The sequence below is a fragment of the Colossoma macropomum genome, unplaced genomic scaffold, assembly GCF_904425465.1.
Source record: "Colossoma macropomum unplaced genomic scaffold, Colossoma_macropomum, whole genome shotgun sequence".
Classification (NCBI taxonomy): Eukaryota; Metazoa; Chordata; class Actinopteri; order Characiformes; family Serrasalmidae; genus Colossoma; species Colossoma macropomum.
The window spans coordinates 18606884-18621114 of NW_023494786.1; the positions used below are offsets into that span (position 1 = coordinate 18606884).

The following is a 14231-nucleotide window of genomic DNA, read 5'->3' on the forward strand; positions in this document are numbered from 1 at the left end:
AGTTTCCTTAACAGTATTATTTAGGACCTGTTATACAGTACTGACTAGAAATCTAGAATGTCTAATTGTACATTTTGTATAGACAAAGTGTACACAAAATAAATTCTTCGAAAGTATGAAGGGGAAAAACATGGTTAGATGGTCTGACTCAATGGCATAGATCAGCAAATTTGGCACATTTACAAAACGCCATAAAGACATTTTTCTATTTCTAGAACAGTCTACAGTGATGTATCGTTAGCAAGGTAAGCCTGCTCATATATAGTGCAAGTGTTTTTTCAGTAAAATTCAAGGATGTAGACTTACTGAGTACAACAGAAACCTTTTATGGTATGCACTTTCCAAAACAGTCATCTGTAGTGAATAATGTTCCAACAGAGAAAGAAAAGGAAAAAGGAAAAGCATAAAAGCTCTCAAATAATGTGTGCACAAATAATGCACAATATGGAAAAAACTCCAACTATTAATTGATTCAAAATTAAAAATTAAACCAGAAAAAAAAATCTCTTAAAGCAACATAAGATAATAACACTTTTTAACTGAGATAACAAATGAGGCAAGTTGGGTAATGTATATAAAGCTTTTATAGTGCTATCCAAATTTGGATAAAAGCACTGTATGTGTCTATTGGCCAGGAATTCAAGTCAGTATCATTGACATCATACATACTGAGCACTTAAGAAATATGGTTTGTTAATAAAAAAAGAAATGAAGAGCTAATTGTTGTTAAATTACAACCGATATTCAGCATTTCCATATTAGTGCCGTTCTGGATTTTAACAAAATAAAACATTAGATTTACACAGATAATATATATTGCATAAAGGTAGGCTATTCCTCTTCAAAGACCTTAATAAATCAAAATAACAGTCCTGGAGGGAAATCTTACTGCTAGTTTTTGATGGGATTTTAATGTCTTTCAGTAAATTGAGCTCTCTGAAGCAAAATATGTTGAGGGCAAAAGTTCCTGTTATATCCATATCATATAAAATTTTCAGATAAACTCTTTTTAACATGCAATATTTTATGGGGAGAAAATGAAATGACAAGCATAGCTAGTCTTCAAACATGGACTATTCCAAAACATATCTGCCCTACAGATAACAAGACTTGTCCTTCTGCAAGTTGCTTTTGTTCTCCCATCTTGATTTAAGATTTACAATTGAAGTGTTTGACCCTTCTAGAAATTCTTCCTGATCTGCGTGGATTATGCACTGTTCTACCATCTACAGAGACCCAGGACCGTAGAGAATATTTATCAGAACTTGTCTTATGCCTTTCTATAATCTGGCATTCTTTGTCATATTGTCTTTGTAGCTTTAGTGCCAGTTCTCTGTCCTTTCTTTCTTGATTCATCCGTCTAACATAGAAATCACTCTCCCCATGTTGCATTTCGCAGGCGTCACAACTTTCTGTCCTGGCTATTTTTATCTTCCCAGTCAATTCTAAATGTTTGGTCTTCTGGCTCCTCTTCTTGCCCTTTCTTGAGGTAGGTCTGTTGGGTACACAGCTCCTGACTGTGGACTCCTTCCTTGAGTCTCGGAGGTCCTCAGTACCCTGATTACAATGACTTACTCCAGCATATTTGTCAACCGATTTAAAGTTTCCACCCTGTTCAGAAGATGAACAATGTGTTTCACAAGCATTGCGTGACTTGTGAGTATCAGAACTCTCTAGTGTTATCAATGCAGGGACTACATTTACTGTTGATTGGGTGTCTCCCTCCCTGCTACACGGATCAAAAATCAACCGCCGTTTATTACTCAACAAAGACTTTTGCTTCTTCTTTCCATGAACATCTGTATTTGGACTGCAAGTGCATTTCTGACTTTGCAAGTCCTTCTCCACTGGAACACAACTGCAGGACTTGCTCTTCGCCTCTTCTCCAGAGCTCTGCTTGACTGTTAGATCGTCTGCCACTGGGCTGGTGATGGTGCCTTTGGATGTGACCTTGATGCACTGACGATCTACTTCAATCTGCTTCCACTTCTGCAGGATGGTGGGGCTGGCTTCATAGGTGGTGGTTTTTTGGAGGCTCTGGGTCAGGTTCCTTGGAGTGGACTTGACAATAGTGGGCTCCATTAGCCGCCCATCTGGGAGCCTCTTCGGTGGGGTGCATGGGGAGCAGACGATGGGCTTGAAGTGGTTCAGCTCTTCTGAGATGCTATCATTGCTCTCAGGGCTGATTGATCTCTCTGGTTTAGCGTGAGGCACTAGGGAGGTAGCAGGAGAGGCTAATATGGAGCGCCAGTGATGCCTCTTGTCAAGAGGGAGAACAGGTGCTGAAAAGGAACGACTGTTCTCAGAGGACAGGAGGATTCCAGCGTTGAAACTATGAGTAACTCCGGCCTATAGTGAGGAGAAACAGAACTTAGTATTGATGAAAAAGTGCAATATGTAAAATCATTTTTCTGACAGTGCCCAATAGATCATTTATAGAAACTCAAATTACTAACTATCTGGTGAAACTATCCAGTGTTAAGTGTAGTGTTAGGTTTTGGGTTGAGATTAAGGTTAGTGTTAGATTAATAAAATCTGTAACATCTACCTTAAAGTTCAGTTGCATTCAATAGTTGAATGTTAGATGAGGAAAAGATCAGTATTTACAAAGCATCTACAGTGTACTCTCAAAATAAAGTGTTACCATAATAATACAAGAATATAAAATAAAGTAAGATGTGTTACAAAAAAAAAAACACCGTTACATCACTTTCCTTTAAACACTAAACCATTTTGGGAAATTTTTGCCATTTTTCCATTATTGATTGAGCCAAACGTTTTTTTTGGGGGGTGATAAGTCTGGACTGCAGGCAGACCAGTTAAGTACCTGCACTCTTTGATTATGCAGCCATGACACATAATCAATCACGTGCAAGATATGGCTTGGCGTTGTCATGTTGTTATAAGCTAAAAGGCAGCATAAGTTGCTTCAAAATGTGTATATATGTTTCAGTGTTAATGGTGCCTTCACACATGTGCAAGTTACCACAACATGTTCACTAATACACCTCCACACCATGACAAACCCTGGCCTTTGAACTTCACACTGGTAACAATCTGGATGGTCCTGTTCTTTTTTGGCTTGGAGAACACAATTGTCTCATTTCCATAAACAATCTGACTGGCCAGACCACAATACTCATTTCCACAGCGCCATTTCAGATGAGCTTGAGCCCAGAGAAGTGATGAGACTCAATCCATCCTTGCTCATAAAGGATTAGGCCTTTCCTGAATGTCCCTTTTACACCTGATGCATTATTGCATCATCTCAACATTCCTAGTCTTAAACTGCTCTTGTCCTAGCTTTTTTTTTGAACCTCATACAGGCATTAATTTCAGAATAAGTATATTTGCAAAAAAAATTAAATAAATAAAAGTAAAAATGTAACACAGTTTGTCTCTGTACTGTTTTCATTAAAATACAGGTCAAGTGGATTTACAAACCAGTGCTTTTTGCTTTGTTTTTGCATTTGCATTTCACATACTGTCATAACTATATATAAATATAATTCATTATATATAATATAATAATAAAAATAACTATAATTTATCCTAATGTTCTAATAGATTCTAACTGATTAAAAAAATGATACAGATGAATTTCCACCTTCATATGAATAGTGCATGTTACACACCAATGTGAATAAAATCAGGACTAAAACAGTCTAAACTGAGCAGACTAGTTACAAGTGTTAAATTATGTCAAACCTTCTCTTGCACAGAAATGTGTGATAGTGCTCGGATTTTTCCTCTGCCTTCCTCAGAGTCAGTGCAGCTTCGGCTCCTTTGGACAACACTGTTCTGAAAACTGAACAGAGACAACAAAAAGGTGGAGAGTGTTAAAGGTATACAAAACCAAATTCAAGGCATGCTTACAAAGAATACTGGTTTAAAGTGGATTTCTGATTATGAGGTAAATGTGCATACCTTCTGCTGAACGCTGGGGAGAACCTTGTTTTCCGCACAAATGCTGATACATGCCTGGTCCTCATGCCTATAGGTTCTTCATTTTCAGAGTCTGACAGGACTCCAAAAGACTAAAAAGGAAAAAAACAACAACAACAAAAAAAAACATCAACATCAAAGGTCTCTTGCAGTCTTGACACAGTCATAATCTGTGTATGAACACTCAAACACTTCTATATATTCTGTCTGGGTATTTGGTCTGAAATAGTTAAGTATATATAACTTTTAGTGACTTGTTAAGTTTAAAACTCAGTTTAGGATACATTACACACAGCAGTAGCTCTGTAGACCAAACAAAGAAACCCTCTTGTTTTTTATTAAAGTAGCAGAAACAAAAAAAAGTGTAGAAACATACAGGATCTTGGAAGTGCAGCAATCCAGATTCTTCCTTTTTACAGTGAAGCATTTTTTTCTTCCTCTCCTCAGTTTCTTCATCCACAGTCACCTAGAAATACAACTCATTACTTCAGATACTGTTCATTTGGATTTTAAAACAAAATAATCTGGCCTATATATTACTTTATCAATGTTTTACAATCCTTCAGGTTTTTTGTTGTCTAGTTCCCTGGATATTCCCTATTAAAGCATTTTTGAGGCGTCTGAGGTGTAAGTGGAGAGACTGCTGGGTCACCCAGACACAATGCTTCCATTTACACTTTGGAAACTGACCTTAATCTTTTGTTTTTCATACTCCTGCCGCATTTCTCCAGCCTTAAATATTTGCGTTGGTGAACGAAAAATATCTGTGGGAGAGATAAAGAACATATTTAAAAAAAACAAGCAAATACAAAAGATGCAGGTTAAACAAAACTTAGCAAACTAAGCTTCTATACAGAAATACACTTAGCAAAACGGGGAACTTGACGGGTTGGCATGGACATCAACTAATGCAGAACGCATCTGCTTAGAAAATGGGCCCACTGTCCTCCTAGGAATAAAACTGATAAGTGTGGTTCCTCACACAAAGTGGTGCTGGCTCGCTTATTTACAGCATGTGCTTATTACTATCATTAAGTCTGTCTTGCTTCAGCCAGTGAAGTCAGAATGAAGAGCCAATTAAAAGTGCACTCTTGCCAGCAGTAAACATTTACTCACTACTACATCCATTGTAAACACGCCTACTCGTCTCCTGGTGTCACAGTAGTCTCTATAGTGAGGTTTTCTGGTTTAAAGTCTAGGAAAACCTCTATCTGATGATGTATCTTGAAGGCAGGAATAACTTTTGAAAAACTACAAGGGCAGATACTTAAGATCAGGCTTTAGAACCAAAGCTTGAATAAAACTACAGTAAAATAAAGTAAAATTCAGGCTTTAATATTTTCCACTAGCTGGCTAATGCAGAAGGAAGCCAGATGACTAACATGACTGCTAAGCAACCCAACAGCCTACAGATCAGCAGCTAGACTAGCAGTCAGGATTTCATCAGTGCAGCTTTACATACAGAATGTAACACAACACTGTACAAGTAACAAATAATATATAAGAAATCTAGGTCTGAATGCCCTTTTCAGAATAAAGTGTGTAGGCCAAGACTGATGTGCTTATTTATGTGCGATTAACCATGAATGTCTGTTAAAATTTGTTACATTTTTTCAGTTGCCATATTCCATGAAAACAACTTGGAAGGCGAGTAAACTCAGAAGAGCGCCCTAATCAGCACTGTGTTTTTTTCATTGTAGGAGGCAAAGTGACAGTACGCCATAACTTGGCCAGACGACATGATTGTCCCAGTAGTGGTCCACAGTACAGCAGGCTCTGTGCCTGCTTTCTGCTGAAGTCACAACTTTTTGGCCAATGTGGATGTAAGCAGCCCTCTGGAGGAGCAGTTGCCGCCTACATTACCTCCTAACGCTGGTCCACTAACTCAGGGCTCATCAGTGTAACGTTACTGTGCAGCAATGTAAGGACCTGAAAATGACGTAGTGTAACACTGGGAAACATATTTTGCTTCAGCGTCAATATGCCGGACGAATGCGATAAATAAGACAGGCTGTCCGACACATTTACCCGTAACGATTTCACTAAAACACTGTCAGATGTTTAGCGAGTCATTAGCTAGTTGGGCCCGAGCGAGTGTAGCGTTAACTGACCTGCAAGTGTTTCTGGCATGAACAGTAAACTTAAACCTTTCCACATCGCTTGTTTACATTACCTTCCCCAACCGTCGCTCCGTCTCTCTGCTCTATTCTCCGCTTGCATCTTTCTGGATAACTCTGGCGGACCATCTCCCACAGCTCGGTGTTGACGAGGCTTTTCTCCCGGGACTGTTTACGGGCCCAGCTGGACACTCGCAGCCGGCATAAAGGGCAGCACAAAGTGCTCAACTCCACTGTCCGCTTGAAACAGTGAAGGCAGACGGAGTGTCCGCACGGCATGGTGACGGGCTCCAACAGGATCTCCAGACAGACAGGACACCTGGCTTCCTCCAGAGTCAGAGACCGCACAGGTATGTGAAGCCTCGGCTTGTTCCTCTGCTCTAGTCCACTGGTGGATTTGGCGCACCCCGTGGCCGCCATTTTCATTGGTATCTCGCTGCTCGGTTTGAAAACAGTCCCCGCCCAGTTTTTTTGCATCAGGAAAGTTGTTTTTTTCCCACCTGTATTCCGACAAATTCCGCCTCCCTGCGCTGGGATTGGCTAATCGCGTCCCGCGTCCTTCGCTATGATTGGCTAGTAGTAGCCCGCGCTCTGCGGGAACGCTTAAGAGTATGAATTATTAGCCAATCCTTGCGCAGGGAGGCGGAGCATAGCGGAATACAGGTAGGGAAAAATAGCAGGGTAAAGTCAGCGACTGTCAACACGAATGGCCGTTTTCAATCACTGTACTTGCGCACTTAGAGTGACATTGGCTAGTAAGTCAAGTGCACTCCGAGCACACGAGTACTTAGGACATAAAGCGCCCGTTTTACAAGCATGATTTAAAACTGTATTTTTTGGGGTATTTTTTATAATAAAACTGACATATCACTGTTTTTTCACTTACACACGAGGAGACATACAGTAGTCTTTAGTTAAAGATAGACAAAATACACCGAAGTAAACAGCCTTGAAAATGAAAGGCGTTGACTATATGTTTGGGGCGGCGGTCATGTTTTGGATGCTGGGATGACCATGCTGGATGACCAGCTAAACCAGCAGCAGTTCATCACAGCCCAGCAAAAAACAGCTTAGTCCAGCATAGAATTCATGCTGGTCTGTGTTGGTTTGATCCGCAGGGCTATCAGCAAAATCCTCAGCTAAGAAACTGGGGAACATCTATGCTGCTATTTTCAGTTCATCTATTTTCAAGAGATGAAGCAATAGCCTTAATAGCAGGCATAGATGAGTTATTCTGTTTTAAGACATGTTGACATTAAATGAACACAAAAATGTGCACAAAAAGAGAGTTTGTGCAGCTCCATCCCTTCAGGGGCAATGAAATTTATAATGCATTCAAATCCCTCTGAAGGAATCTTACTTCTCATTTTGAAAATGTTCACACTCAAGTTATAATGTCAACTTCTTAGGTATCATAATAGGTATCTCTTAGATATCTCTGATGATTTTTCTAACACAGAGACTTTTGACATTAGTAACCATATAGGTACCACTTTGAGGCATTTGGCTAGCTCAGAGGTTAGCATGCCAACTTTTAGTTCCTTTGAATTCAGAAGGCCATAATATAATATAATTGAGAAAATCAGGTGTGTTTCACTATCAGACACACTTTATTTTTTAAGTTTATAATTTTCTAGAGTTTCTCCAAATACTAGTAAATTATACGGTGCATGATTAAAGGGTTTTTTGCATCATGAAAGGGTTCTTCAGAATGTGCTGTAGATGATCCTATAAAGAAACTTTTTGAAAATGGTTCTATGTAGTACCCAAAAGCATTTTTCTATTGTTACCATGTCAAGCTTGTAACAATAGCAGGACCCTTTTTGCTGCTACATAGAACCATTTTCAAAAATCTACATCTACAGCACATTCTCCGTCATTCTGAAGAACACTTTTTATGATGCAAAGAACCCTTTAATCATGCGAAGGGTTCTCTGAGTGTTCATGGTTTTTTATAACGCCTTTTTTCTTTTATCTGTTTTAAGAGTGTGTGTAAAATAATGGCAGTTTTGCTATGTGAGTGTGTTTTAAGCAAAGGTATGCAACTTCCAGGTTGAAACAATACTGATAAAGTGATTTGAGCAGTTATCCGCTGATAAAATGTATTATCTAGTGCAGTGTTTCTCAGCTCTTTCCTCAGTGTGTGCCCCCCAGACGGCCTACATTTTTCCTTCATCCCTTTGTGTTGTGAGTTAGTTTGAAGCAAAAATGTGGACTGTCTGGGGGGTCCTGAGGACTGGGGACCACTGATCTAGCGTATTATTTATTGATTGATTAGGAGCCGTGTCCGTCTGCCTGTGCCAGGGGTTTTCAACTGTAGTCTGGAGACCCTCTGACCTGCACAGCTTCAAGCATTTCCTGCTTTAGCACATCTAATCGAACTCATATAGGGTATGATGATTAGTTGGTGATTGGGGTCAGGGGGTCAGTGGGTCAGGCTGACAAACTGAAACAGGGACAAGTCAAACTGAAAACTGTTCAGGGTAGTGGGTCCCCAGGATTGGAGTGGAAAAAACATGTATAAAATCAGGGGACCACTGATCACTAATAATACAAAGCCACCACTAATAATACAAAGTGTATTTGTGCTTTTGCTTGGTATAAAAGAGTGCAGTGCTTCATTAGACGTATAAAAAACTGCTAAAGCATGTCATTGCTATTCCAACAAAACCATTTGTATCTATATTTTTGTTATTTTGCTAGTTTCCTTTACACTGTGTGAACATCTAATGAAGAATGAACCAATAGAAATTGTCCAAAATAACAACAAATAGAATTGCATTACATACAACTGGTTTTTTTTTTATGTTTTTTGCTTGTCTTGAAAAGTTACCATTTTGGAGAGGGAAAGTTGTGGCCCGACAGAGATGATAAGCAGACAGCGTTAAGTTATGTAGACTATCATGGTAAAATGAGTTGCTCAGTAAAATAAAACTTAGACAGCACTGCAGCTTGTTTTAGTGGTAAAGTTAAGGGATGCACTGATATAGAAATTGTGGGCTGGTGCTGATATCTGATATTTTCATGTACATATCTGCCAATAGCAATACCTAAACATTTATTAAATATAGATATTAGGATTTTAGATTTAGATTTTAGCACAGCAGCCCAGCATCAGCTAAACATTCGTTGCCTCCAGAGAGCAATAAAATAAATCAAGTATTAGTTTGCAATATCGGTTAAATTTAAACATATGTCCTGTGACAACACTATTATTGAAGCAATTATCTGCAGATACTGATGATTTCAATATCATTGTCCATCCCTAGTAGTGTTGCTTAAGAATGAATAGAGTTCATAGATGGAAGGGAATACTTTTAAACATTAGCACATCCAAAGACAACTGAGGTATTACTTTGGAAGTAATGGATGCAGTTGATTGTCAGATGAAGAAAATCAATCAGTATTGACTTAATTGTGTCATAAGTGATTTAATCAGACTGCATTGTGATAAACACAGTGTAAATCATAGACTTAATTAAGAAGTATATTCACATATTATAATGCGAAATTACATAGCAATATTGAACTATAAAGATGACTTGCTGTAGATGCACATTAATAGGTGAGCTGTGACACGTGACGAAACGATCACAGTGTGGAACATAGTCCCATCTTCAGAGAATAATATGGGAGACACAGCAACTGAAATAAAAAAGCAGCAGTTTGAGGAGATGATTTGAGGAAATTAATTATAAAACGATGTTGTTCACTTAGTCTGAAGTTAATTAAACATGCAGGCAGTTTTCAGCATCCAACAGCGACAGTCAAAACCTACACAAATCCTTTTGCGCAACCGAAAGGTCCAAAGGGCAGCTCTGTAGGCAGACACATTGGACGGCAAACTCCACTGTAGTTCGTGCAGCCCCATGGAAACACCACCGCTGCATTTCCTTCATCTGCCATGCAGAAAAATATGATTTTATTCATTGTGTGAAGGAGTGCTCTCAAAAAAGATGTGTAAAAACGTGTAAAACATTCTAATTACACAGACTCTAATTACTTAGCACTACCACTTTTATACAGTCGCATGCAAAAGTTTGGACAATGACATGTTTTGTTGAAAGTAAGTAAGTGAAAGTAAGTCAATACATCAGTACAGAGAACACACTACTGCACATTTTAATGTACAATTACTGTTCACTTGCTGAATGCAACACTGGGGGAAAAACAAAATTTTTACAAAAAATATGGCACATTTTATATTGTATGTTTAATTTTTTTCTATTTAAATTGCACTAAAATTTGCAATTTTGTTCTCTGTAGAGGATTAAATAACTTAACAGTCTTAAAGAAAAGTACTTACCGGCAATGACCATCATGACCAAAAGACATAAAACGATCAGCCTTTGATGGTTCATTCCTGCTGCTGGCTTTTCTTAGATCTGTTTAGATCTCAATGCTGCAGGATTTTTGAGCAGCTGCTGCATCCTTATTTCTAAAAAAAGGAGGAGGAAACTTAATGTGGGCACATTCTTGTGCTCCAAATGAAGTCCATTCACTCAGAAATTCAATTACATGTAACTGAAATTGAGATGAATAGGTCTCATTGTGCATAATGTTATTTAGTACCTTCATAGGTTTTCCTTTGGGAGGAGTCTAGTCATGGGACATCCTGGACTGAGAAAGCAGATTAAATTTGTTTCACTGGACTAACGGTCAGTCCAGCGTTACGTTTTACACCATTCACTGTTTTCAAAATCGCACTCTTGTATCTAACATTGGAAATTAGGGATGTACGATGATAACAAAACCATATCAGTATCGACATATAATTGTTTAAAAATATCAGCATCAGACAGCTGTTTAGATCTGATCAATACTTCAAACTGATATTTGTTGCTGTGTTTATTTTCCTCTGGAAGAGCAGAATGATGCTGGGTTCCTGTGCTAAAACATCTGCATTTGTAACCTTGCAGAAAGAAATGTTCTATTTCTCTGTAATGCTAATCCAGGTAGATCAGTTCCAATTTATACACTTTATGAATGTTTATGTTTCAGTATCAGTATTGGCATCAGCATCAGCAGATATGCACAAATATCAGATATCGGCAAACACAATTACCATAACAGCACCTCCCTACTGGGAGCTGAGGAACTTTAATTTTCTGTCAGTAAGATTCAGAATTTAAACATCTTTTTTCACTTTTCCTTCTTCCCTGCTAAAAAAAATAATAGAAATCATTAAATGTTTCTGGTGGTTCCTGGTGGTGTCCAATAGTCACCAATGGTATTTTGTTCTCCTGATGGGTTGATATCACAGTGTAAAGGATTCTAATGGTTTAACAGGTATTCTGGGACTGATACCAGATGCACTTGATGGTTTGAGTTTTGCTCTGTTTAGCCCTGCCATTTTGTGTTCTTGGCCCTTAAAGCACTCTCCAGGCCAGCAGGCGGCACTCCGCTACCACACAAGCCCTGAACGGCCCCAGAAGTACAAAGAGAAATCCAAGATATTAGAGAACGAAGACGTCCAACTCAGAGTGAGGTCCTCACTTACTCGCGCTGAAAACAAACCTCAGAACTACACTTTCAGCGAATATAATGCAGATTTATTTACGGAGACTGTGTAAAAAGTCGTTTACTAACAAAATGAAACCGTATCAGCCGTATCTACCACACTTAGAGACATTTACTCAACATTGAGCAGCAAGAAAACGATTCAAAGTTGTTTCGTCCGCTTGCGAATCTCTGTATTGATGAGCTCTCTGATCAAAATGGCTGCCCACTGTTTCACTCAAGTTGCTCCATGTTAACAGGTTAAAGTCTCTTTTTCTCCACGACGAAGAAGATCGAAGAAAATAGCGTTTGATTCTTGCAGGTACTGTGATCGTATACAAACGCTGTCATGGTTCCACTGTAGGTGTATAACTGTAGTTAAAGGTGTAAAGAGTTAAAGCTCAGGGTTGTTCATGGGTCTCTTCAAAGTACAGCATTTTACTGTATCTCCAATAGATTTATTAGTTTTATGTGTAAATTTTACAGCCAGTGTCAGTTTGAAAATGCTAATGCAGATTCTATAAACGAAAAATGCATACATTTGTCATAATTAAAATGTATGTGTGATGTACACCATGTGTCCAAACGTATTTGGACACTTCAGCTTTAAGGTGAACCCATTCCTGCAGCTCATATAGTCTCCACAAAAAAAGCATTGCCAGTAGGACAGAACGCTGTGGAGCGGCTGCAGGTGAGGCTGAGGTCACCATGCTCAATGACAAGTGACGACTAGAAGTGTAAAGCCCACTAGCACTGGGCTGTCAAACAGTGGAACTGCATTCCCTGTGGTGACTGTGCACCATCCAATACCTTTGGGATGAGTTACAGTAGCGTTTGTGATCCAGAACTAATCATCCAACATCACTACCCAGCCTCAATAATGCTATTGTGGCTGAATGCAATCAAATTTTCACAGCAGTGTTCTAGCATCTAGTGTAAAGACTAGGACAAACTCCCTATTAATGCCCCTGTTTTCAGAAGAAACATTGGAAGAGTAAGTGTCTCCAGACTTTTGGACATACAGCGTATATTAAAATTTATGTGTGTCAAAAACTTTTATTTAAAAACTTGACTTCTGTTTTGAAAAATATATGCAAATAAGTTGGCGTTGCATATGGGATACTCTGATATTGGAGTGTAATTTGTTTCAGTTTTAATTGTTAAAATGTTCTTTTATACACCTGTTTATAGTATAGTATTTATACGCCTTTCTGCCTCCCCACTTTCAGCAGGTTTGATAAAGTTGTTTACTGTTGTACTTACAGCAGGTCAGATGTACAAACCTGAGAGTCGAGATGTCACTTGGAAAGACCCCAGTCAGCGTTGTGAATTTGGGGAGGATTGCTTACCGAAGTGCCCTACAGATACAGCAGCATTATATTAAACAACATTTTGATTCTTCCAGCCAGATTCCAAACACTTTGCTACTCTGTGAGCACTATCCTGTTTACACTATCGGAATTAGGCGAGCGCAGTATCCGGCTGAAGAAGAGCAAAGACTGAAAGATCTGGGTGCAGACTTTTTCCGCGCAAATCGAGGTGGCCTGATTACTTTTCATGGACCAGGGCAGCTGGTTTGTTATCCCATCCTCAACCTAGGCTGCTTTAAGAAGAGCGTAAGGTGGTACGTGTGCGAGTTGGAAAGGACAGTGATTGAGATGTGCAGCAAGTTCAGGATCAAAGCTTCTACCTCTCCAGACACTGGAGTCTGGGTTGGAAATAACAAGATATGTGCAATCGGTAATTTGTTTTTGCCTTGTTTCACCTTTGAAAGTTTAGCTTTATTAACAGAACTGTAATGTACCTGCTGTCATATTTTTCAGGCATCCATTGTGGGAGATATGTGACGTCTCATGGTTTGGCTTTGAACTGCAACACTGAGTTGAGCTGGTTTGAGAACATTGTGCCCTGTGGCATTGTGGGAAAAGGAGTCACTTCGCTCAGTCGGGAGCTTGGACGTGATGTTACGATTGAAGAGGCAACTCCAGTGTTATTAGAGGCTTTCAGTAAACAGTTCAGTTGCGCACTGACAGAAGCTCAGAGCTTTAGTGATCACACACAACAGACTGTACATTGATAAATGTTGTACCACTTAATTGTAGGTGACAACACTAATCATGCATTCTGGCCTGTTTGCAGTTTTATACTACAGCGTCATTAACCTTAATAGAAGATTAAATGTTTTGGCAGAATCATGATGGACTTAACAGACTGCTATTTTATCCAGACTGTCCTGCATGAACATTTTAGTGTGTAGAACTAATAGTCTGTTGCCTTTTTGAATGGGGTTTTATAAAATCTTTAGATGCAAAGCACCTCCTTGACTTAGCTTGTAAAAACTCACTCACTCACTCACTCACTCAGTCACTCAGTCACTCACTCACTCACTCACTCACTCACTCATGTTTAGCAGGCTGAAGAATCTCCACAAGGTTAGCACTCAAGTAACATTTGGTGCTTCGCTTCAGTGACACTGTGGGTCCTTGTCTTATTTACTTTTATTTAATTTCTGTCTTTCATGTATTTGGCATATGACCATTTATCAAAATAGCTGTGTTAATGTATAATGTTTTCTATTTGGATAGGAAAAGACCAGATTATTTATTTACTCTAAAATCCATGGAAAAAAGCCAGCTTTGATTGCTCTATAAACACAGCCAGTAGAGTATA

At 39.0% G+C, this 14231-nt stretch overlaps 2 protein-coding genes across 3 annotated transcripts; one reads left to right on the forward strand and one right to left on the reverse strand.

The window, feature by feature from the left end:
• Positions 1–547: 547 nt before the first annotated feature.
• Positions 548–6554, reverse strand: rnf169 (ring finger protein 169). The gene is made up of 6 exons (XM_036563044.1): positions 6119–6554; positions 4636–4709; positions 4322–4411; positions 3928–4037; positions 3709–3808; positions 548–2349 (listed from the first exon to the last, which is right to left on the reverse strand). Exons 1-6 carry the CDS (start codon positions 6537–6539, stop codon positions 1150–1152), a joined length of 1995 nt encoding a protein of 664 aa, XP_036418937.1. The 5' UTR covers positions 6540–6554; the 3' UTR covers positions 548–1149.
• Positions 6555–11343: 4789 nt separating this feature from the next.
• Positions 11344–13756, forward strand: lipt2 (lipoyl(octanoyl) transferase 2). Of its 2 annotated transcripts, none has more exons than XM_036563059.1 (3): positions 11344–11883; positions 12830–13301; positions 13385–13756. In XM_036563059.1, exons 2-3 carry the CDS (start codon positions 12857–12859, stop codon positions 13636–13638), a joined length of 699 nt encoding a protein of 232 aa, XP_036418952.1. In that variant the 5' UTR covers positions 11344–11883; positions 12830–12856; the 3' UTR covers positions 13639–13756. The 2 variants fall into 2 exon arrangements, with proteins under 2 accessions (XP_036418952.1, XP_036418947.1); XM_036563054.1 differs by having other exon boundaries at positions 11348–11883; positions 12827–13301.
• The last annotated feature ends 475 nt before the right edge of the window (positions 13757–14231 follow it).